Source organism: Podarcis filfolensis (genome assembly GCF_964270895.1).
Source record: "Podarcis filfolensis genome assembly, chromosome: 3".
NCBI lineage: Eukaryota > Metazoa > Chordata > Lepidosauria > Squamata > Lacertidae > Podarcis > Podarcis filfolensis.
The window spans coordinates 73,726,938-73,753,492 of record NC_139606.1 but is presented as its reverse complement, the minus strand read 5'-3'; the positions used below and the strand labels follow the sequence as shown (position 1 = coordinate 73,753,492).

The following is a 26,555-nucleotide window of genomic DNA, read 5'->3' as shown; positions in this document are numbered from 1 at the left end:
CTATGGGGTATGATGCTCATCTCGCTTCAGGCTGAGGGAGCCAGCATTTGTCCACAGACAGCTTTCAGGGTCATGTGGCCAGCATGACTAAACCACTTCTGGTGCAATGGAACACTGCGACGGAAACCAGAGCGCACAGAAACGCTGTTTGCTAGGTTGGCAGGAGCTGAGACAGAGCAACGGGAGCTCACCCTGTCACGGGGATTTGAACTGTCAACCTTCTAATCAGCAAGCCCAAGAGGTTCAGTGGTTTAGACCACAGTGTCACCCATTTCCCTTTCTCAATTAAGCCCCAATATATACAAGAGATCACTCCTTTCTGATTGTCACTAGTTTCTCGCCAGGTTGGTTCTGATGAAGGAGAAGGTGGGGAGCACATGAGATTTATGTGTGAAACAAACTGTGTGCCTCTGGGAGAGATTATGTATATGTATGTGCTTTTTTATTTGGCCCACCAGGCACTTTAAAATGGGTAACACAACTCCCATACCACAATGGGCTTTCCAGCTCTGCATTTCAGAAATGCTACGTTCTAGACTTACTTGTAATTCTATTCGGGAAGTGGGAGGTGAAACCACCCAGTTTACGTAGAATTAATATGGTTCTGTTCAGTCACAGGGCACATGTTTATATTAAAGGCAAATGTTGGTGGCAAACTGCATGGTTTGAGGTAAATTGAATGCCCAGGTTATTTTAAAAAAGAAAGAGTTCAGCTTTTCAAGTTTTCAAAGCTCTGACACAACAGCTTTGCCTTTGATTTGGATGAATGGTCTGGAATTTCTAATTGCGCAAAGTTATTGCCGTTGGCTTCTCGGGGCATATATATACATAAAAACCCTGAAAGCAGCTGAGGTCAATAGCAGTCACTCATAACATAAGAATGCTGCCTAGGCAAGAGATGTTTCTCACGAGAGCAGCGCCACTTTTCTCATCTGCAAAATCTTACAAAGGGGCCTAAGGCTAGAACTGAGATCTGTTGAGGACGTCAAAGGTCTTCCTGTGTGTTGGCACCAATTTCATCCATTAAAATGCCTGCATAGCATTTTCATCTTGCACTCTTCTTAACAGATACTTTGGGGGCAGATGCCAAATGCTTACAGTATGAAAACAGATGCAAAAAAGAGAGAAAAGACCACGATTCTGGAAGAATTAATGTTATGTTGGAAAAATTGTATGAGTTAAAGATCAGTTAGAAAACATCTCTTCAAGCATACCGCCACCTACCCTGTTAATCTACTTTTTCAGCTTAGCCAGCCTCTGTTCTATGCAAGAAATCACATAGAAACCATGCTTCACAAACTTCTGATAAATGACACATTTCGTCCTTCCATTAAAATTGGAGGGATCCTATGGGCTTGCATCTGTTTGCTTTTAGGACTAAAAAATGTAAAGGTAAAGGGACCCCTGACCATTAGGTCCAGTCAGGACCGACTCTGGGGTTAGTACTCATCTCGCTTTATTGGCCGAGGGAGTCGGCATACAGCTTCCGGATCATGTGGCCAGCATGACTAAGCTGCTTCTGGCGAACCAGAGCAGCACACGGAAACGCCGTTTACCTTCCCACAGGAGCGGTACCTATTTATCTACTTGCACTTTGACGTGCTTTCAAACTGCTAGGTTGGCAGGAGCAGGGATTGAGCAACGGGAGCTCACCCCGTCGCGGGGATTCGAACCGCCGACCTTCCGACCAGCAAGTCCTAGGCTCTGTGGTTTAACCCACAGCGCCACCCGTGTCCCAGGTGGGATATAAATTTGTTGTTTAGTTGTTTAGTCGTGTCCGACTCTTCGTGACCCCATGGACCAGAGCATGCCAGGCACTCCTGTCTTCCACTGCCTCCTGCAGTGGGATATAAATACAACAGATAAATAAAAGTAAGTAAGTAATTAAGGGTATCGGCTTAAGAGTCAGTAGATTTAAATGAGGAATTTGAAATAAGAATCTATTTTGCAAGTTTGGGATATCTCAGTATGTTTATAGAATATTACTTTTCAGATTGCCTTCATTATACATTAACATTTCTGAAGGGAACCATTAACAGTGTGATCATGTGGTTCCCCCGCCTTTTTTGGTTCACTGTTTCAAAAATTCAAATCTTGTTTCCTGTCCCCACCTTTAGACTGATGTGGACAATGACCTGGTTGGTGATCAGTGTGACAACAATCAAGACATAGATGAAGATGGCCACCAGAATAACAAAGACAATTGTCCGTACATTTCCAATGCCAATCAGGCTGACCATGACAAAGATGGTAAAGGGGATGCTTGTGATTCTGATGATGACAACGATGGCATCCCAGACGACCGGGACAACTGCCGACTCACATACAACCCTGACCAGAAGGATTCCGATGGTAAGACTATGGGCACTTTAAAGACATATACGGTGGCATATCCTTTTGTGGACTACAGTCACCTTCAGGCATACAATGGTGTGCTCCAGGGATGGAGAACCTATTCCCCTCCAGATGTTGCTAGACTACAACTCACATCATCTCTACCATGCTGGCTGAGGTTGTTGGGAATTGGAAGCTGACAACATCTAGAGGGCCAGAAGCCCACCTTCCCTGCTGCAGTCCATGAAAGCTTATGCCATGGTAGATTTGTTAGTGCCATAGACTTGGGGGTTTCTTGAGTGAAGACTAAAGATGGTCCTCTCAATCCAAGCTGAGCCCAGCAGTAGATGGTGTGGTGCCCTTGATCTCTCTCCAGCTGAATCGGTGCTGCGTACTGGGACTGAGAGCAGGACAGGTGAGGTGGCGGCGAGGTTGGCCTAGTGAAAACATGCCAGCAGAAATGCCAGGTTGGCTCAGCCAGTGTATTTGCACAGTGTTTTTGCCTTGTTCTCCATCCATCTTGGTTTGCAGCAGTGACTCATCCACAGGGAGTGGAGGCCAGCAGTGCAGCCCTACCATAGCATCTGCTACTGGCATATGTGTTGGAAAGCTGATCAAAGTTTGACTTGTTTCTATCACAGATGAGTCTGTCCAGGTGTGTTTGCACCCAGCTGCTAGCATGCCTGTAGTGTTGCATCCAGTTCTGAAAGTATTGCTAGGTCTGGAGAATTCACAGGTGGTCTCCTTTTAATGGTGTACTACTTTTAAGCGCAATGGCATTAGCAAGTTGATTTTGTAGGTGATCAAGCAGGAGGGCCATGACTGCTTTGTGATGCTCAGAGTATCCCTTTGTAGTAGAATCTGACAATACTGTAATGAAAAACATCCGTACAGGTTGTTTATGAGACATCTTCGTAAAATATTCTTTGAGAAGCTAAGAAAGAAAACTGGGATTAATAACTTCTGCAAATAATTATAGCTTGAACAGAGTACTGAAGTGAGATGACTAATAAAAGTAGCATTATTATTATTATTATTATTACTATTACTACTACTACTACTATTACTATTATTAGCCACCCATCTGACTGGCCACTCTGGGCGGCTCTCAAAAAAATATTAAAAACACAATAAAACAACCACCATTACAAACTTCCCTGAACAGGGCTGCCTTCAGATGTCTTCTAAAAGTCAAATAGTTATGCAAGAATATGTTTAGCATCCCTTAGCTCATCAAAGGTACACCCAAACACATCCGTTTGCTGAAATCTTTATGAGGGTTTTCTGCCTGGAGTAATCTTACTAAATAGTTTTAATATATTTGAAAGTAGTGCTTTGAAAACGAGTGAGCCAATCCATAAGCCAGCTGCCTCAAGGTCATCCAGTGACCTCATAGCTGAGTGGGGAATTTGAATCTGGCTCTTCCTGCTCCTTAGCAGACAGTACACAACACTAGCTCTCGGGTTAACACCACAGCAGATCCTGCCCACTTACGTATTCTGCCCAGTTACATCTCTAATCACATAGAGCAGGTGGAGTTTAGATTTCTCACCAGTTAGCTGTTCTATGACGGATACCCCACAGTGTCATTTGAATCTAGGGTCAAGAAATAATTCAGAATTTTACTGTGTCCTGAACAACCATCTTCCAGAAAGCAGACCTCCAAGGAGCCTGTGGTCATGGCTGGTGGGGCAGATGCTTTCTAAACTTTTTGATGAAAAAACAGCCTTGTCAGCAATCAGCACCACAGGGAACGTAAGAAACATATGTGGTGAAAAATTAAAACCTCATTTGGACAAAGAAATTGCTTCTTTGATGTTGGCAAGCGAATAAAACTGGGAACATACACTTTCCCCCTTAAGTGTAAAGATAAACACGTTCAGGAGCATACAGCTGGTCAGAATTTGGAGTTCAACTTGGCAACTAGCCAGCCAGTCAGTCCGTGGAATGTGAAGCCATTTTCTCACAGAGATGAACTACAAAAAGCATCTGAGATGCTTGACTCTGTATTTTTTTTAAAAAAACATTTTTGGCAGTTCCACAACAAAGTCTGTCCTTGAGGATTAGAATAGAAGATTGGAGTAGAGAGACAGTGTTCTAATGAAACATGCCTGTGAAACATGTGGTAGGAGTCTCTGCTGATAAGAGAAATGAATGCAGACAACAGTAAGTGAATCTGCATAAACATAATTGGCTGAGATTCTCATCATTCTCCCCCACCCCCCACCCCACCAAGTTTAGTGTCCTCATGATTGGAGAGAAACACAGGAATTGTATTTCCTTATCAAAGAAAAAAGTTTGGGGAAAATGTTGTAGAATGTGTGCGCACGCCTTTAAAAAGGACTTGTGGAACAGGATTTGCATGCTGTCTGTGAACACAGAAAACATATTGGTGACATTTCAGTTTTGTTGTTTTGACATTTATTTGAATGTCTACTGTTCTTCAACCCAAATAACTCTTTAACCCAAACCAGTATAAATATTACATTCTAGGACACACAGCTTGCAAAGTATTTACCACATTGCCAACATCAGGGCTTCCTTATAACAGATCTGGTGGTTGCAGTCTCTGTTCACTTGAATGACTCTGTCTTAAATACCACATTAATCACTCAAGATTTAATTATAGCCACATTCCAAGTTTTAGGGGGGGGAATGATTATTTATCCCATAGCTTATCACTGCTCTCCCTCCCTCCCTCTCTCACAGTCTCTCATAAATAAAGAGTAGCCAAGAGCTGTTTTAATATGATTTACTGTAATGCCTTCTTCACTCATTTGCTACAGATGTGACAAAAGTACATGGTCACAGTCTTAAGTATTCATGACAGAACAATGCTGAAGGCATCTGATGACATGGAGATAATATGGAGTTTTAAAATTCCAAAGCTCCTTTTTAATATTGTGGTTCTCCTGGCTTGTTAGGTTATAAGGGAGTCATTTGTTTTTGTCAGCAACTGATTTCCCAGATGGCCTGGACCCATCCCCAGATTTGCACAGTCCTGTCTGCTCTGCAGATCCCATCTTGCACAGAAGGTTGGAGTAGCCGCCCACCAAGGTCCCTTGCAACTCACCCACTGCGCTATCCATTCCATTCCCCTGGAATGGAAGATGGTAGCCCCTCTTCTCTTAAATTTGATTCTGTTGTCTAGAGAAGGTGGGATGGCTGCTTCCTTCCTTCCTGTCAAACATGGCTTCTTCCTACAGAAAGAGAGATGTGTGAATATAACGTGAAAACCATTCAATGTTTTGTGTGCGTTTTAGGTGATGGCCGAGGTGACATCTGCAAAGATGACTTTGACAATGACAAAGTCCCAGATATTTTTGATGTTTGTCCTGAAAATGATGCCATTAGTGAAACTGATTTCAGAAAGTTCCAGATGGTCCCATTGGATCCTAAAGGAACAGCTCAGATTGACCCAAATTGGGTTATTCGACATCAGGGCAAAGAACTGGTACAGACAGCTAACTCAGATCCTGGCATAGCTGTAGGTGAGTATGATTCAAATTAATCAGTTGATTCATTGATGATATGAACAGAATTACACCAGGAGGACAAAGTTGAGTGTTTCACAAGGGCTTCCATGAACCCAATAGCTTTTTGGACTTTGTTTTCTTGAAACAGACCCCCATGACATATTATAAACTGCTTTTGAAACACATCTGCCTTGTGTGATGTTGGGGCCGTAGGTTAAACAGTGCAAATTCAGAACCTGACAGAATGCATGGAATTAGCCATATGGTTCTCCGAATTGTGCACAACTATTAGCTAGAAATTAGATTGTCCGGGCTACTGATCAGAAGAAGCTGAAATATTTCTGGCAGTTTATATATGTCCAGTTTAAGAATCTCTTTCTAAACCATTCTGAAATGGATTTGGAAAAGTTGGAAGCACAGATAACTTCTGAGGAATGTTTGGCAATAATAAAAAGCTGCCTAATAACAAGTCAGCATTCATAGATGATTTACATTGATATATATATATATATATATATATATATGACTGGATGGAATGTATTAATCTTCTGCATCAGGCTGTGGGACACAACCCATAATATTGCTCTTGCATGTGGTATGCAAGCATTTCAAAAGCATTCTGTAATTGTCACTTTTTTCTTTTTAAATATTTTGAAGTTTTGTTTTTCATGGCTGTAGAACTGAACTGAAAAATGTGAAGGTCCTTCCTATATCAAGGTCCATGTGTGCATCAATAAATATGCCTATTTAAAAATGATTTCATTATAAAGCAAGTATGAAGTAACAGAAAGGGTAGTGATTGATGAAGCCTAGAAACCAAAGAACTGATAATATGACTGGAGAAAGAAGGGGTGAACCAAATCAAATAGCATCATAATAGAAAGTAATGGCAAGTGCCTGAGACTAAATGGATAATCTAGCTTCTTTCTGCCCAAATTCTCAACAAGCTGCAATCCCTTTGGGAACTGAACACCTACATTTTCTACCCTCCTCCAGGTTATGATGAGTTCAGTTCTGTTGACTTCAGTGGTACGTTCTATGTCAACACAGACCGGGATGATGACTATGCTGGGTTTGTCTTTGGCTACCAGTCCAGCAGTCGCTTCTATGTCCTGATGTGGAAACAAATTTCTCAGACATATTGGGAGGACAAGCCCACCAGAGCTTATGGTTACTCAGGGGTATCACTTAAAGTAGTGAACTCTACAACTGGCACTGGCGAACATTTGAGAAATGCCCTTTGGCATACAGGAAACACACCTGGACAGGTAAGAGGTATATGAGTCACATTCAGCTAAGTGTTCTTCGAATTGTCCCCTTCTCATATACCATCACGTCATAGCATTGGAAACCATTGTTTTGATCCTATCTTTCATTATAATGATCAATCAATGCCCAAGTTTTTATTTCATTCTATTTCTTTTTAATTGGATATTGTCTTGGAAACTTTTGGCTGGGATTAAACTGCCCCACCCAAGAAGCCTCCACCTCCAGGTTTGACTTCAATAGTGACCCTGTGTCCAATTATTTTCTCCCGTATTAGTGAATTGTTGTCCTTTGCTCTTTGCAGGAGAAAGTACAGTTTGGTACCTTGGATCACAAACGCCTTGCAAGTCTAATGTTTTGGGTCCCAAACACCGCAAACCTGGAAATGAGTGTTCCAGTTTACGAACGTTTTTTGGAACCCAAACGTCCTGGGTGGCTTCCACGGCTTCTTATTGGCTGCAGGAGTTTCCTGCAGCCAATTGGAAGCTGTGCTTTGGTTTCCGAACGTTTTGGAAGCTGAACGGACTTCCGGAATGGATTCCGTTCGACTTCTGAGGTAACACTGTACTGCGCTTGGGAATACTTTTGCCAAATGGGTTTTTTACATCCAAACCTGAGCAGCCCAGGGATCCCTTTGTGTAGAAAGACAGTGCACCCTTTACAGCTACCCAAAATATGCAACACTCCCTCTGCTCCCTGTCTAATCACAACAGCATTTAGCTGGGAAAGCTGCAGAATGAACATCTCATATTAACTGACCAAACTGGAGGGGGGCATAGAAACTATGGCAGCACATTTAAAATGTGGGTTGTGGTTTCTATCTAAAAGATAGAGTTTATAGGAATTGGATTTGCCCCACTTGTTAATGCAAATCACTCGCTGAAGTGTTGTTTTTTAACTTCTTCCACAGGTGCGTACCTTGTGGCACGACCCCAAGAATATCGGCTGGAAAGACTACACAGCTTACAGGTGGCATTTGGTCCACAGGCCTAAGACGGGATTAATAAAGTATGACATTTCTTGTAATACACTGTATTGCTTTTCCATCTGATCATAAATGAGGTTTTATTTAGTGGTTTGTAACCAAATTCCAGCACTGTCACTTCATTTATGGCAGACTTTCGGCACTGGAAGATTTGGGAGTGTTCCCCAGCTTTCCACACCATCAGATGTGTTCAATTTCCTTCGAATGGCTCATATAAACACAGCCATTATTAGATAAAAAAATGATACCTCCAAATTTTTGGACTGTTTTTCTGTACTAATCTGAATTTTTTTGGGGGGGGGGAAGAAAAATGTCAAAACAAAGCTAAAATGAAGATTGGAAGAACTGATTTCCCCCTTCTTAGAACTAAAGGGAATTGAGATTAAGGCAACTCTAAATATTTTCGTAGACTTGTGATGTTAGCTCTGATTTGTCCATCTGAAGCCAGTCTTGTCTTAAATGCAGACATGCAGCCATTTATTCACACAAATTATTTCAGTGAAATACCCCCATTCTCACATGTTTTTTTCATGATAAAATGCCTGCAGTGTCAGGACTCCCATGCAAATGTGACATTGTGTGAGAATGGTGCAGGCAATATGCCTATTCAGTAAATAAAACAGACGTTCTTGTCATTGGTAAACTCAGTCGCATGGGTCCTTTAGGCAAATTCAAGTTTTTAAGAAATAGTATATAGTTTGGGCCTTTGTGGTTTACAATATAAAAGCACAAAAATATATAACATAGTAACAAACAACCACTATAGCACCCCCCCCCCCCGTTTAAAAGGCCATGTATTGCTTAATTAGCCAAAGGACTGGGAGAAGAGGAATGTTTTGCCTGGCATCTGTACATGTCGGGAGCTTTTTACGTGGGGGGGGGGCATTCAAACAGATAATTGTCTCATTTCCCACTAGAGAGCACTTGAGGGAGGGCTTTCTTATGCTATATATATATAATGTGCCCAATAAGCACATTTGCCCGGCAGCGCTGTAACCCATAGATTGAAGCAAAATACTGGGCAAACTTTCTCTCTGCGATGGTCTCATCATAGGAAGAAGCTGTCCCATGAGCTCTTGCTGCAGAGAGGAGGGGAAGCCTATATAAGGCTGCTTCCCCTGGAGCATAGAGCCATTTTGCTTTGAGAGCTTCCTGCCTGCACACCCTTTCGTTAGAGCCTTCACTGAGCAATTTTGGGTCGCTGGTTGACAGGGCTGGAAATGAATTCCTCCCACCCTCTCAACCTGATTGGCACTTGGTTAGGTTTTTCCCCGCCTTTCCCTCAGTGAAATTATGGCTTCCTTGTTAGGTGGAAGAACTTTGTTTGAGTGCGGAAATGGCATTGGTCAGGATCAACATAGTATATTGGGGGGGGGGCCCATAAGGGGCCTGTGGGGAGGATTGACTGCAGCAAACCTAATCGTGGGTTTGGTATCTGCCTGGTTGGAATCTGCACCCTGGTCCCCCAGTGAGAACTTGCTTGCTTGACTTGCACCATGGCAAGGTTCAACCCTGGCCAACTCCCATGGTACAGGGTTGGAGAGATCCAAACCCAGTGGATCCATTCCATCAACATGGGGCTTGTGGAATGATGAAGGGGTCGTGGGACCCAATGCCATGCCAACCCTTTGCCCTGCCTGCTGTTGTCAGTTAAAGATTTGGCCTGATTTTATCCCATCGCCATTGTACAGTCCGGTTGTTTTGCTGCTCTCATGGGTCACATAATGTCCCCACGTGGGCAACCACATAAAAGAAAATTATGGCTCTGGTTAAATATCTTGGCACCTTAAAAGAACCTGTAGGGCACATATGGGTGGCTGTTAGCTATTGCGGTCTGCAGTTGAAGATGGGAACCTAGGTAGATTGGTCTAGCCCAATAAAGTGGTACCTTGGGTTAAGTACTTAATTCGTTCTGGAGGTCCGTTCTTAACCTTAAACTGTTCTTAACCTGAAGCCCCACTTTAGCTAATGGGGCTTCCCACTGCTGCCGCGCCGCCAGAGCACGATTTCTCATCCTGAAGCAAAGTTCTTAACCCGAGGTACTATTTCTGGGTTAGAGGAGTCTGTAACCTGAAGTGTATGTAACCTGAAGCGTATGTGACCTGAAGTGTATGTAACTTGAAGTGTATGTAACCCGAGGTACCACTGTACAGCTGTTGTAGTTCTGGATGAATATGTAGCCATACAACACACCAGCCTACTTCCTGGATTTAGCTATATTGTTTGAGGATATAAGAGAAGATTTCTCAACTGGTTGTAAGATATAACTTATTGGGCATATAACCGCATAAGGACACAGCAGAAACTCAACTTCTCCAGGTTATAGCTGGATCATCATTCACACACAGCCAGATGCAAGGCTTCCATCTGTTCTTGGCACCGCTGAACAGTTACTTATCCAGAACCTTTAAACTTGTAACATTTGTTAATTCATGTAGGTTTTTGCACTCTAATTTGACTCTTAAGAATAATTGAGCATTTTTCAGAAGTCAGATGCACACCAGATGCGTTCTGATGTGCATCCAATCTCCATGAGTCACACAGCACCCAGAATACACAAGTATGGACAACCAGTTCCCAGGAAAATTTGTCATCCCTTTGACCTTTTGGAGTTAGTGAAACTTAAGTTAATCATGGCTGACTTTTAATGTGGCTCAAGCATGGTAACATTCTCTGGGTTGGTGTTAAAGTCTGTCGTGGTGTAACCATTCTCTGGCAGGAATATATATATATATATATATTTCTGTGAGTTTCTCTCACATTCAATTAGCCCTCCTTTGACAGCTATATTTTCCCATGCTCCCACATCTAGAAAGCAGTGCCACAAACAAATCCTAATAATTATGTTCTCAGCAAAACCTAGGGCTTTGAAATAGAACACGTATACCACTTATTTCATTGCATAAGCCAACCATTAACTGTCTGAGGTTAGCGGGAATGTTTCTTTATGAAAACAGGCTAATGTATTATGGAATATTTAGCAATTTCAGCTGAAATGCACAATAACATCAGCTGTCAGAGATCACACAGTGCACAATGTGACCTCAAGACTATAGAGTTGTTTCTTCAACTTGTGTTCATGACAACAACAACAACAATGTTGGAAGCCACTCTGAGCAGCTTCCAACAGAATATGCATCTTACCCCTCCTCAGTATAGATTCACTTCATTGGACTTGGCTGGCCTAAATCAGAACTGGGAAATCTTTTTCAGATGTGTCCATAAAACTACTTCTGTGAGGAGTGTTTGAGCAGACTGTGTGTCAGATAGGTAGAAGTTGTAGACAAACCTGGGTGTGAATCTGATGTCACTTTGTTTTTCTTATAAGAGCTTTTACTGCCACTAGAAAGAAAGTGTATCATTTCAAGAATGGTGTCTAATCTAGACTTTGTTCCCCTTTCAAAGGGTTTTAGTGTACGAAGGAAAGCAGGTCATGGCAGACTCTGGACCAATCTATGACAAAACCTATGCTGGTGGGCGATTAGGTCTTTTTGTCTTTTCACAAGAGATGGTATACTTCTCTGACCTCAAGTATGAATGCAAAGGTAAGTTAATGCATTCATCATCATAATGGTAATAACTACTTTAATGTTTGCAGGGGCTTGCAGACTTTTTCAATGGGAGGGACCATGGACCTGATCCAGCAGGGTCTTAGGCTTTTATGGCTCATTCAAACTTGCAGGTCATCCGATTTTGCAGTATCAAGTGTTGGCCATGTATTTGTGAAGCAACCCTCTGAGTGCCTTTGATTCCTTTTATTAAACAATCTTATATATATGAATCTACATTATGAATGAAAATGGATTCAGTGGGACAGCTTTCTTAATAGCAAATGTGTATAGCAATTATTAGCAATTGTGTGTATCCAGCTTGAGGCGAGAGCAAGCATAATCAGTGCTTTTTTCCCCCATAAAAAATGTTTAGGGGTACTATCATTTTCCTACTCATATTGAAATACTGCCCCTCAATGAGGCCAAACTTAGACTTACAAAATGTTTAGGGGTATGCGTACCCCTGCGTCCCTCTCCTCCGAAAAAAGCATTGAGCATAATTAATTGTCATAATCAGAGCCAGATTCCATGCAATAGGCAACCTGACTTGCATGTGCCACTCCTCATATGTGATGTCCCCCCCCCAAGCAAATATGACCTATGACATAAGGCTAAGCATTTTCCCTGACCATCAATTAACTTAGGCATCCTCAACCTTTTCAGACCCAGGACCCACCTTTAACCCAAATATGCATTTGGTGACCAATTTCTGAATCGTTTACCCAATACTTGCATGGTGGTAGTGCTCTTGTTGTGATCACCTTGGGTCCGTCTGCGACCCAAGACCAGAGAATCAACCATATATTCTGTAGCTAGCAATATAGTCCAAAGGACTGGAGTAACACAAGTAGCAAGAGACAATGTAGTGGTGCAAGTAGAGTCTCAGACTTGGGAGACCCGGGTTCAAATTTCAGTACAGTCATTAATTTGGATGACCCTGGGGCAAGTCACTATGTCTTAGCTCAACTTACATCACAGTATTGTTGTAAAAATAACGAGACAATACTGTGCAGGCCGCTCTGCATTCCTTGACAGAAGATGCAAATGAGATAAATAACAGCCCATTGGAACCCATTGGTTTTTACCTGATTTTTACTCTGCATATTTATTGCATTATAATAGTTTACTTTTCTAAAGATGGGATAAAAGCTTTAAATGTCCAAACACAAGTAACTCCCCCCCCCCATGTTTACTGCAATGCAATCCAAATGTGGGAATTGTACTTAGCAATTGCTTCTTTCTGTTGCAGATGTCTGAGGTAAAGCTGCTGCAAAACCAGCGAAGTACTGTAGATGCCGTTCAACTAGACACCTCTGTTCATCCTGGTACTCCAAATCCCTCACTTATTTTTCAACTCTGACATGTTCCCCAGACCTTGTGCCTCCCTGCAGCCAGGAGAGATCCCTCCGATTCTACACCCCAGTGCCTTCTAAGAGCTTGGACTGACAGGGCCTAAATGTGACCATCAAACCAACCACGGAAGCAAAAGATGATTGACGTATAGAGTGAAAACTTGGCAGACAAATTTATTCAGCCATTTGTTTAGGGTTGTTGTTGTTTTTAAAATGACGTTTACATATAAAGTGTAAAAGTGTAATTACTTAATGTATTTATATGGATATAGATATGGAAGAATGTGAGGGGGATATTCTTACATCAAGAAGGAGGAAGTGGTTGTAAGTAAGACCACTTCTTCAGGCCACATTACTTGCTCAGATCAGGGCTGGGCCTTGGTGACACAAAATCTGGGAGATATAGTTCATTAAAACTGAGAAGGACCAAAACCTAAATATCCTACTCATTTAAGAAGCCATGGAAAACTAAGGCAACGGCCACCCAAGAAGATGGCTCCACAAACTTCAAATTTTACTAATGTTCTAACAGCGTTTTAGGTAAGCCACATGCTTGAAGTTTAAAATAATGCTTCTCTTCTAATGACAAATACTAGCACATGAGCAGGCTGCAGAGAGAACGACGACAGCTTAACATCCAATGGGGCTCTTTAGATCTTGTATCCAATTCTGTTTTAAAGAAGTGAATTTGGAATTATTCTCCTGGGGGCATACAAATTAAAATGCCAGTTATTTCAGGGTTGTTCATTCAAGTATGTGGATATCAGGGAATCTTGATACCTCATGAGCAGGAGCTGGCATGCATCTAGTATCCTACTCACATATAATTTTGTGGGGAGTGGAGCAGGGAAGCTGCATCAACAACCCAACATTATTAAATGTTTATTTTGCATGTCTCCAAAGTAATACTTCTAGTGGAAGTGCTGCAGCTCAGAGGTAAAGCATGTGTGTTACATGCAAAAGATCCCAGGTTCATGGCCCATAATCTTTGGGTAGGACATCTGAGTCACTGGTGAGCAACCCGCCAGTGTAGACAATACGGATGTAGATGGACCAATGGTCTGATTTAGTACAAGGCATCTTCATATGCTACACTCTGGAGGAAACTGGCATTATATGAAGCTTAGCATCCTATACTCTGGAGCTGTTCTTGTGACTTTAGGACTGCCCTGTAATAAATTGGGGAGGGAGGTTGTGAATGTCAGCCAAAACTTGTAGATGCTCCTTTTTATAAAATGGGTTCAACTACTTGATGACCCCTTTTCCATATGAATTCACCCTTTGCCTCAAAGACACACTCAGCATATCATTGTATACCATGCAGTGTAGTATGAAAGGTTGTATGGGGGGGATGCCTGGTGCTTGGCCACTGTGTTTATCCATCAGTGTGCATTGGAAGCCATGGAGATGCATGCTAGTAGTCACAGTCAGAGCAGACATTCTGAAATTAATAGACGGGCATGGCTAATTCATTGTAGTGGGTCTACTCTGAGTAAAACTTGGTTGCTTATAACCCAGAGGGTGGGAAAGTAGAAAATGTGGCTGTCTCATATAGCGTATAATCAGCCCTTTGAATTTTGTCTAGGAAGATTAGCAGTGGTGAGAACTTAAATGTGCACTAATTGACCTGATGAACAGCAGCGTGCCTAAGGTGTCCCATGAAAATGGTTCCTGGCCAGGTGAAACCTTTTTCTTGACGCTGTTGCAGCAAGCACTTTGAAACCCCAAACTTTGATCCGGGTTTCTGATAAGGTGGCAATGCTACCATTAACAAAATCTGGTAACATATTACGGTTCCAGTTATAAGGACGTCGGTGCTATTTATTTATTGCGATGCGCGGCTACGTTCTCCAGTAATTTATTTGAAAGCATGCCATAGAGCACATTAGCCATGGAAGAACTCACAGAAGAGATAACTAAATAATGCCTTTAATGGTCCAACCGGTGAATATATGTTATATATGCAATTATATGTCACAATAATCTTAAATTGCTCTGAAAATTGCCAAATAATTAAGTAGCCCTTGAGACCTTCTAAGTGGAACCTTGATATTTACTATTGCCCACCATTTTTGTATTATTATTTTTTGCCTATGTCTGCTGTATATAGGACTTTTAAAGAAAAGAATGCTGAAGGTATGTCAGCCTTTATCCTAACCAGATACAACAGTTATTCCAATATACAATAGTATGCACATATTTAACACTCTTTTTTGTTATTTTAAATTGAATGAACTTTGCCCATGAGGTAAACTTGCTGGTGTGGTTTTGTTCGTGGATGAGCATTACTAAGAGAAGAGAACAATGGCCTTGTTGCTGAGTCCTCTGTGCACTCTGCTGCATGTATCTCTCTGGATTGCAAAAGAAGAATCTAGAAACCTGCCAATCAGCTGTTGGGCTGGAGTCAGGAGGGGGCAGAATCCATTCTCTGTCACAAACAGCTGCCATGTGGGAATCCACATTAAGATATGCATTAAACGCTGGCTGCTTGGTGAGGCTGGGGAATCACGTGCAAGCTTTTGCAGCCAGCCAGGGATATGCATGTGGATGTCTCAAGAAGGACTGTGGCAAAAGAATTCAACCACAGATGAGTACTTCCAGTCACACAATTGTCAAAGCGTCTTCATGGATGCAAAAGGATGCAATTCAAGCTCAGGGCTGTCCCTACCACTGCATCAGAATGAATGCGACAGCTTCTGTAGCTGAGGCTTCTACATTAGCATCTCAGCTGCTGCACTCACAGCCAGGCTTGTTTTCAAACCAATTTCTAAATCGATTTTGATGTTATATACCTTTATCAAGAACCCAGTGCTTCTGGCTTTATTGCACATTCTTAGTTTTGCCATATTAACAACCTTTTTAAAAGGCCTCTTAATGAGATTTTTTTTTTTAAAAAAAAGCTTGTTCAGAGTGTTTTTTTGCAATTCATATTTTTAGTATTTCTAAAACTGTAGCCCCAAGTCCCAGAGAGAAGTGAGGGAAATTTCATTCATGTAATAATGCTTATTGTATCCTTCAAATAAAAAGAAGACATCAGCGATGGGACTAAGATGTTAATATTTCGATTGTACCATATTTGCCTATACTATGTAAATTATTTATGACTGTTTCCTTTTTCCTTTGTATGTGTGAATGTGTGTGTGTGTGTGTGAGAGAGAGAGAGAGAGTTAGAGAGAGATGGTGGGGAGGGGAGAAAGAATATATGTGGATAAGCACAAGATGCCAACAAGACTTAACATTCTGTTTTGCCAAAGACTGTAAATAACTATTTATTTGTTTGCACGGATAGAATTTCACCATTTAATGTCCCTCAGTTATTCAAATCTTCATTTTTATACATTTTAATAATAGACAATAAACTGTAAAAAGGTTTTATTCAAAGTGTTCTCTTTACTTTCACATAGTTTAATATATATACCACAACCAACCAAACCCAAGAAACCCCTCTTTTGGAATTCATTGTTGAAACCAAACATATGATCTTAAGCAGCCAGAATTGGTAGCAATAGAATTCAGTTTGATCCTATTATATATCCAGTGAGGATTGCCCAATGTCAGAATTATCCTCCCGTGGAACCCCAGGCATTTGGAAGCAACTTGTGCTGGAGACATTCGTGGTGGACAGTATTTCCTTTATTTATTTTTCAGTGCTCAGAAGATTAAGAGCTTTAGTTGTTTTTATCAGCATCTGCACAATGGATGGATTTCTTCCCTAGGCTCATCTTTTCTGAACAGATACCCAGAAGCTGGCATGGTGCCATAGAGCTGCCCTTCTGACACAGGCATTGCTGCTGCTAGCTGGGCTGTGGTAAGGTTCAGGATGCATGGGTGTACTGGCAGAATCAGGACAGCACTTTTGCTGGTATATTCACATAGTCTGACCCTGGTAAGCAGCAGTGATACTGGCGTCAGAATGGCAGCTCCACCCCACCACCCCACCCTCTCCTCTCTATGACTAAGGTTTGTTGTTCACAGTATGAAAACTGCTCTCATTTGTGCATCTTTATCAGAATCCATTTAGCCAGACCTAGAATCAAAGAATTGTAGAGATGGAAGGGACCGTGAGGATCATCTGGTCCAAACCCCTGCCAGGCAGGAATAGGCAGCTGTTCATAAATGGGGATCGAACCTGCAGCCTTGTGGTTTTCAGTACCATGCTCCAACCAACTTTGCTAACCTCACAATCTACTGCAGCAGGCACCCCCAAACTCGGCCCTCCAGCTGTTTTGGGACTACAACTCCCATCATCCCTAGCTAACAGGACCAGTGGTCAGGGATGATGGGAATTGTAGTCTCAAAACAGCTGGAGGGCCGAGGATGCCTGCACAACACTAAAGTTGATGCACTATCAGAAACTAAACTCAGCCCGACACAGAAAAATCTTACACTTTTGAAACATATACAGTGGTACCTTGGGTTAAGTACTTAATTCGTTCTTGAGGTCCGTACTTAACCTGAAACTGTTCTTAACCTGAAGCACCACTTTAGCTAATGGGGCCTCCTGCTGCTGCCATGCCACCGGAGCACGATTTCTGTTCTCATCCTGAGGCAAAGTTCTTAACCCGAGGTACTATTTCTGGGTTAGCGGAGTCTGTAACCTGAAGCGTATGTAACCTGAAGCGTATGCAACCCAAGGTACCACTGTATTGGTTAGCCAGGAGTTGGCTGCCACCCTGCAAAAATCCTCAAATCCAGATAAAGCAAAACAATTTCTCCATTGGCATAGGATAGGGAAATGCATGATTCTTGCCCCACTAAGCTGAGTTGAGTTATACCAAAGACTGAAGCAACTGCCTGGGCCTCACTGGGCTTGGCCTCCCAGCAATCTCTGCACATGGGTGTGGAAAGAGCTGGGTGGTAGACTTGTCCACAGGATTCCTTGTACCACAAAGCAAGTTGTTTTCTTTCAGAAACTTTGTTTCTGGCTCTACTGTAGAACCAATACTGCCATAGACCTGATCCTGAAAAGATTCAGCAGCCAATCTCACAGCTACAGTCATACCTTGGGTTAAATACGCTTCGAGTTGAGCGCGTTCGAGTTGCGCTCCTCGGCAACCCGGAAGTAACGGAGCGCATTACTTACGGGTTTCGTCGCTTGCGCATGCACAGACACTCAAAATGATGTCATGCGCTTGCGCAGAAGCGGCGAAAAGCGACGCGTGCGCAGACGTGCCGTCGCTAGTTATGTTTACCTCTAGATGCGAACGGGGCTCCGGAACGGATCCCGTTCGTATCTAGAGGTACCACTGTACTTCTACCCACACAGTCACACTTATAACTTCAATTCTAGGAGAGCACAAATGGCTAACAGGTAGTCTCCCATCCATCCTGTTCTAGAGCCAGTCTTGTTCAGCTTCAACAATACAAATGAAAAACATGTTACTCCAGACTAATCACCTGAAAAGAGCTAGAAGTGGTCACATATCCAGCTGTCTGCTTTTTTTAAATGAACGAGTATTCTACTATGAGCAATCTTCTAACCATTGGAACTCGCTCTGCAGATGTTTCAGATGTGACCAAGAATAACTTACATGTTCAACAGCTGAAGCAGCACTGTTACCTAAAACCTAAACAAACAATAATTAAGTATGTTGTGTTTGGGAATATATTTGTTAAAATATATTATAATGTTAAAAATCTTGGCACACAGAGAGGGAGCCTGAAAAAAAACCAGGACAATGTGTAGACCTATCATCATTGGAAATCATTAATATGCTTTTCTTTTCTTTGCTGTGTTCTTAATTGTCCCTCATGACATTAGAGAAATCCAAATGCATAGTTTATGACAATGCGGATAGGAACTGATAATGCAAGCATACTATTCTTAAAGTACAACATACTGAATACAGTAATGCTGTTTCTTGGCACTGTAAAAGTTATTACTATAGGAAATACTTGCCAAATTGGTTAGTGTACAAATGTTTGGCCCGCATAATTTTGGATATATGACAAGTATTAGTCATTATCACATACTCTCAGATTGTAGAGTACTAACCTCCATCATTCTTAATGGTCATTTGGGACAACAAATTCAGTGTAGTGTAATCCTTGTTAAAAAATATGAAACTTTGGAGAGCGCTAACACAGAATTATAGAAGAAACAACTTTCTCAGAGCACCTTTGCACCCCCCCTTTTGCCAATACACAATCATTACATATATATTTTTGAAGGTCACTGTTCAGAAACTTGAGTGATGGAATTCCCCCCTCTCCACATCTGTTTTCATTTCACTGTATGAAAGTTTACATTATGAAACAAATGCAGAGGAGCTAGCCAAATTGGCGTACGGTATATAAAGAGGCTTGTCAACTCATAGTTTGTCTCTGAGACATTGTCAATATATCACACAAAAAGAGAAAGTTTGAGTTAACCATTATTATCAGCTTCAAGTATCACAAGAAACCTTTGAAGTAGGTTGCTATTACCATTTTCATTTTATATTCATGGGGAGCTGAGGTTGCATCAATTAGAGTCACATATGTTGCTCCACTACCTGAATCTGGGTTGGGCAATAAACATGCAAACATTACAGTTTTGACTCATGGATTCTTGATGTATGAGTTACTGTGAGCTACAGTATGGGAATTTGGTTTGTACATAGGCAGCCTACATGTCAGGAAGAAAAGATTTACAGTGGTACCTTGGGTTACAAACGCCTCAGGTTACAAACGCCTCAGGTTACAAACTCTGCTAACCTGGAAGAGTTACCTCAAGTTGAGAACTTTGCCCCAGGATGAGAACGGAAATCGTGTGCCGGCAGCGCAGCCGCAGCAAGAGGCCCCATTAGCAAAAGCTCACCTCTAGTTAAGAACAGTTTCAGGTTAAGAATGGACCTTTGAAACGAAATAAGTTCGTAACTAGAGGTACCACTGTATTTTCAGTGTATTTCCCCAGAGAGTCTATCAAAAAGCGAGCATGCTTTGGGTCTCCCACATAAGGGGGGACATTCCTCCCGCTGCTCAGCAGAAAATATACACGGGAAATTCTGGACACCTCTTAAAATTCTAATTTCCCCCCAGGATGCCATTTTAGGCATCCAATTTCCTGGCATGTCCAGAATTTTCTGGACGTGTGGCAAGCCTATCTATGATAGATTACTGCAACATGTTATACATGGGAGCTGATTCTGAAGATGGTTCACAAACATCTGCTGGTGCAAAATTCAGTAGCCAGGATGCTCACAGGGGCAAGATGGTTTGAGCACATTAAACCAATCTTGGCCTAACTACCCAGCTGCACTGGCTGCCAATGAGTTTCTGGGCCAGATTCAAAGTGCTGGTTTTGACCTATAAAGTGTCTCTCCTCATATGAACCAACCCGGACCCTGCACTCATGAGAGGTCTTGAGGGTGGCAACATGAGAATGGCCTTTTCTGCAGTGGCTCCTTGTTTGTGGAATGCTCTCTCCTGGCACCTAAAGATATGTAAGGATATGCCAGGTGAAAACGTAGCTTGTAAATGTGTTTCTTTTTGGGGGGTTATTGTGTATGGTTTCATTATTATATTCTGCAGTGCTTTTTTTCCTAAAAAAATGTTTATGGGTACTCTCATTTTCCTACTCATATTGAAATACTGCCCCTCATTGAGACCAAACTTAGATTCACAAAATGTTTAGGGGTATGCATACCCCTGCGTCCCTCCAGAAAATCCTCCCACTGATATTATGTATCTTGTGTTTTCATTTTGTATTTGTATGCTATAAATCACCCTGTGATTTTTGGGTGAAGGGCAGTATATAAATTTAAATAAAAACTATTCTTTCACATCCAGCCTGCCACCACTTTCAAGCACTAGGCTAGCACCTCAACCACTTTGCCCAATTCAGATGAAACAGAGTGACTGAACTGGGAATTTTCCAGATTCTACCCCCTCAGCTCCTAAAACACAAAAGTTAATACAGGGTCCCTTTACCTTTACCTTTTTTACCTCGGTTTTCGAGCATCTCGGAAGCTGAACGTTTTGGTTTTCAAATCCCAAAAACCCAGAAGTAATTGCTTCCGTTTTTGAACGTGCCTTGGAAGTCGAACAGCTTCCTCTGCATTTCCCCCCAATTTTCTCCACTGACTTTGCAGCCAACCCTTTGTGCCTCGGTTGTTGAACGTTTCAGAAGTTGAACTGTCTTCCAGAATGGATTACGTTTGACAACCGAGGTACCACTGTACTGATGAAGCAGGGAGGATATCAGCAGGCATATACTTTGCAAACTGGTTTGGTAGAAGAGTAGCTTCAGAGTAGCACCAAATGGTGGGACAGATCTGGCAACAGTACATTAGCATTCAGTGCAAGCATATAAATGTCCTTGTTTCCTATTTCTGAGTGACCACCTTGCAGGTGTCCCTTGTCTTCAGTGGAAAAGGACAGAAATGCTGAAGTTCTTCATGGACTTAAGTCTCACCCACAGGAAGCAACAAAGGCTCTGTTGCCAGGAGAAGTACAGTAGCCCATCAAATTCCTGCTTGCCTTGGTTTCCACTCCATCTGTCAAGACAGAAGTCCTGCAAGCTGCCATATGGGCCCCTCACACATGGTGGCCTTATTTCAGAAGTAGCTGCAAACCAGAGCTCCCTTTAATACTTTAAAAGCACACTGTAATTCAAAAGCAAACCCACAGGAAAAACCCCCGATTGCAGCATATAACCAAATGTAGCACATATTCCATCTCAACAATAAACGCAACCACTGAGGAACATTCCTGAGAAATTCTAGGAAAACAGGCAGGTCTTCAATAGAAAAACTGACGGTTTTATAAGAGCAGAGACGTGAAGCCACCAGGAGGAACGAGCACATGCATACCTTCCACAGATGAATTGTATATGCACATACACACGGCAGCCTATATCCCAATAAATACTATTTCCAATTTCCAAAGTGGAACTTTTAAAACAGCCAACAGAAGGCTGCAAACAATGTGTGTCCTGTTACTAACTGCATTATTTCACACATAGATGGACTAGAGGTTCTTCTTAGGCATGTGAAAGGACTGTCCACCATTATTATGATATAAGCCCATAAGCTGAAAATAGTGAACCAATATTTCAGGAGTGGTATTCAGTCAGTGCTTGAAATAACATGCTATACCTGGGCTGAAGATTAGCTCCAGCTATTAAATTTAAAGCATTGGCTGCTTTAATGGTTTATACATATTTTTTCCCTTAATGGAATAGAAATACAACAAATTAATGTAAAAATTATTGTTACTGTTGGCTGCATTCGCCCATTCCAGGGCCTGGCACACAAATGCCTTCCATGGACTCTGATACTGTTCATTCTTGTATCTTAAACTCTGCTCTGCCACTGGCTTTTTGCATCCATTTCAGGTGCCCCAAAGTTGATAAAATAACAAGTCAAATGTAGGTTAACTTTTCAGTTCCATTCTATCAAGGACTGAACTTGCTTTGGGTTTTGTTTTGGATTTTTCATCTGCATCCTCGCCCCAAAAGCATATTGTGCTTGAATTGAGATGATGGAAACACACACTTGGCACAGATAATAATAATAATAATAATAATAATAATAATAGAAAATGTTGTTTGTTTGCCTTTGGAAATTCTGCTAAAATGTAAATTATAGAACACTTCAAAATTGCCAATCAAAAATATTTTTTTATTGAACAGCTGTGCTTTTTCCTTTTGTGAGAGCTTCTTAAAATAATTGTTGAGCACTTTTTCAATTATTCTCAAAGCCAAGCCATGGGGGGAAAAGTCTGCTATGGGCTTATAAAACAAAATTTCCAATATCAGATATCATTGACTTGATCTTGCAAGTCTTCCACATGTCAAACACTTTATTAGAGTCAGTTGGACTCCTGTGTGGAACTCCGTACAAGTTATTTAAGATGTGCTGAGTGTGTATATCTGACATTTGATCTATATAGAATGGATTTCTATGCCAAATGGACACTTGTGTGGTCCAGTAGCAAGTGTGCTCCCTTTTGAACTAAAAGGCATTTAGTTCAAGCCCAGCTTCTCCAATGGCTCACCATGGTCATGACAGGATCTGGGAACACAAGCTATGCACACAAAATGGCGACACTTTGGGGGACGAATTCTGTGCTCATTTTGTTGAAAGCCAAAAGGTGTTTTTTAAATGAAAGCATGTCTACTGAAATGTTGATATAGGTTGGAATGGGGGGAAACATTTATTTTGCTTAAGAGGGGGGAGACTTGCAGAAGCACTAGGATTAATTTGAAGTGAGAATTGACTGAGGCTGATGAAGAAAGAAGGGACTAGTAAGCAGAACACAAAACCCGCAATCATTTAATTCTGCAAATTTATACAAACTTGCTCAGAGAACATCTGAGGAATTTACATATAACAGCTCCTGTTCTTTTTCATCCTTTCCCTCATCCCTTCTCTCTGTAGTGATTCTGGGAAGGTATGAATAATGTTTACTCCCAAAATGTTCTTCTCTGAAAATGAAATATGTCTTCTTGCAGTGCCTTTCCCCCCAGATCATTTTTCAGGTTTTAGGTTCCAGCTTTTTCTTCCTGAGTCTGTTTCTTTTTGTGGTCTAAGCTTGCTTTGAATAGTCATGTAGCTTATTTGGCCTGCTGAAAACATTACTGTTTTGATGCTGCTATTTTGTACGAAGCACCTTTGTCTTTTTTGTATGTTATAAACTATTAAACCCAACTAAAATATGCAGTCGGGTCTCTCTTACATCTAGTTGCATCTTCAAGCATCACAGGATCCCAACTCACCATCCCTTGTCAGAAGAAAAGTATGTTCTGATTCGGGACAGATATTTGCGCGTCGAGGTACCCAAGACACCCCCAAAGAAAAACACAATTGACATTTAATTTTTGTTTAAGGTTTTTGGCATAATTTTGGCCACAACTTTATTCAAATTACAGCAATGTGAGTGGTTGCTTAGGCATTGGTAGCACTAACTGACCCCGCACGGGGACAGCTCTGATATTCGCACCCCCCGCGAAGTCAGCAAGGGTAAGTCACCTGGGGAGAGAGACGGGACTGGGAACCATGCCTCACCTCTCCCCAGAGTGCTCCCAGGGGCTTGCATGGCCCTAGCCCCTTGCCAGGGGGTTTCGGACAAAAGCATGGGGAGCCCCTGGGTTCCTTTAACGGAAAACCCTTGCAGCAGCAGCATTTTGGAGGGGCAGGCACAACCAAATCCATACCCCTCCACCAACCAATTTCCAGACCAATGCCTAACCGCAACCTTACAAGTTGTGACGATTTGCTACGCAGTAGGCAAAACCAAATGGGACACACTAATTAGCCAAATGGACAAAATTCCTACCGGGCCCCTGCCCCAAAGCAGACGACCCCATGACAGGCATAGCAAGGTCAAGCAAACAGCCTAACATTAGGGAAGGGAGGGCGGGTGATCCGAAGCACGCAGCGAAAAGTGGAAGTTCGTTGCTGCGTGCAGTGTATTTAACAAACAGGGCTGTCAATCAACATATGGCAACATCTAGATTTCCCCAGTAACAGCCCACCCCTGCTTAAAGGATGGCCAAACCATTTGCCTAGCAACAGTGAGGTGTCTCGTCAGCCCCAACCGCAACTCGTGCTCTCCATGAGGGAGAACACGCTATATAGGCACAAAATGTCCCTATTTTCCAGGGACAGTCCTGGATTTACAGAAGCTGTCCTGGTTTCTGATTTCATCCTGAAATGTCCGACTCCCTCCATTCCTTAGGATGTCCCTATTTTCACTGGAGAAATGTTGGAGGTTATGGATGAACCCAGCAGCTGCTGGTTCCTACTGCCAGTCATGGTTCTTAACAGCAGCTGCCGCTCCCTAGTGCCCTACATTCCAAGATGCATTTATAGGAAAATATTCCAACAGTGCCTTGGTCTGGTCTGGTGCAAAGAGGCAAATGTGGCTTGTTTCCTTTTAATCATAGAATCATAGACTTGAAGAGTTGGAAGGAACCTCAAGGGTCATCTAGTCCAACCCCCTGCAAGGCAGGAATCTTTTGCCCAATGTGGGGCTTGCACCCACAATCTTAAGATTAAGAGGATCATGCTCTACCAGCTGAGCAATTTGAGCAGGTAGGAAGTTGCCTTGTACTAGGTCAGACTCCATCTACTCCAGTGTTGTCTACTCTGACAGGCAGAAGCTTTCTGGAGTCTCTATCAGAGGTATTTCAAATCACCTCCTTCCTTCCTTCCTTCCTTCCTTCCTTCCTTCCTTCCTTCCTTCCTTCCTTCCTTCCTTCCTTCCTTCTTAAAAATTCAAGATACAGTGGTACCTCCGGTTACAAACCTAATTCATTCTGGAGGTCCATTCTTAAGCCGAAACCATTCTTATCCTGAGGCACGCTTTCACTAATGGGGCCTCCTGCTGCCACCACGCCGCTGACACACGACTTCCACTCGCATCCTGGGGCAAAGTTCGCTACCAGGAGCATCTACTTCTGGGTTAGCAGAGCTCATTACCTGACACATTCGTAAGGAGGATGGTACGTAACCTGAGGTTCCACTGTACTGGGGATTGAACAAAGACCTTCTGTCTCTCCCCAGTCTGCGCATATGCAATCTTACTAAAGTTCTAAAGAGCCTCACTGCTAGCCCATTCTATAAGCTTTCAAATAAATATACAAATGGAAAGAATGTGCCATCTCAAGTAAGGGCAATAAATGACTATGAGATCTAGGATGGCTCCTTAGAGGATTTAGATAATTCTTGTTGCCTTGGCTGGTACCTGGCTCCCCATCTCACTGCACTAGAATCTCATCTATTATCTACATCTTCTCTCCACTGCTGCTTCTCTGATCTCAGCTGTCCCTCCCCAAATGACGCTTCCAGTTTTAAAAGGGCCTTCGAGCTAGCTTACATGTATAATTCAGCCACATGAAAACCCTTGACCGCCTAAAAACGGGGGAAAGGGAGGAAAAGGTTGCTAAAGATAAATTTAGCTGTTACTGGAAAATTCTTCTGAGAAGGAAAACGTAATTATAAAATGGATCGTTTCACAGCTTGCTTAAAAATATTTGTGAACAGATTTATTTTTTACTCATTTTGTCACCTTCAAGCTATGAAACTCCGGCCACAAACATCCTTGTCAAAATTGTTGAGATAACCACAGAGGGTCCCAAATGTGCAGAGAACCTCAGAGAAAGGGAGTGACGTGCCAGAAAAGGGAACCTCATTGCTTCCGCTTCTATAGCCCTGCAGGCATGTGGTCAAGGATGAGGAGAAGGCCATTCTTAATTAGTGTGGATCGGAATACATGCTGCAGAACATAAATTAATAGGTTTTCAGTTACACTGCGGGACTGGGAAGAGAAGATGTGGAACAACTTGCACAGACATAAAACAGATTCTCTCCCTCTGTCTCTGTCTCTCTCCCTGGGTCCCTTAGGATGTGGTTGGGCAGATGGATAGATACATATGCACAGAAAGCCTCCGCAATACAAGGAAAAGAGCAAAAAGGAAAGTATGTTATGTAAGAGAAACGTAAAGCTATTCTAATGAGAAGGCCAGCATATGCATGCAAATTAACTAGACTATATAGCTTACTTGATTTAATTGTATTTGGAAGAAAAGAAGCAAAATAGAAGTTTTTGGTTTGGCACTCAATGTTTACATAGAAACACTTTTCTTTTTAAAAAAGGAAAGAAATGA

General features: G+C 42.1%; 1 protein-coding gene across 1 annotated transcript in view; it reads left to right on the top strand.

Moving 5' to 3' along the window:
- Positions 1-16,345, top strand: part of THBS2 (thrombospondin 2) — a 47,702-nt gene extending 31,357 nt beyond the window's left edge. The window contains exons 17-22 of the mRNA XM_083606004.1: positions 2,118-2,352; positions 5,598-5,825; positions 6,807-7,078; positions 7,987-8,084; positions 11,467-11,606; positions 12,862-16,345. Of these exons, the coding sequence (XP_083462130.1) occupies positions 2,118-2,352; positions 5,598-5,825; positions 6,807-7,078; positions 7,987-8,084; positions 11,467-11,606; positions 12,862-12,869 (981 nt within the window). The 3' untranslated portion in view covers positions 12,870-16,345. The remainder of the gene's footprint in view (positions 1-2,117; positions 2,353-5,597; positions 5,826-6,806; positions 7,079-7,986; positions 8,085-11,466; positions 11,607-12,861) is intronic.
- Positions 16,346-26,555: the final 10,210 nt, after the last annotated feature.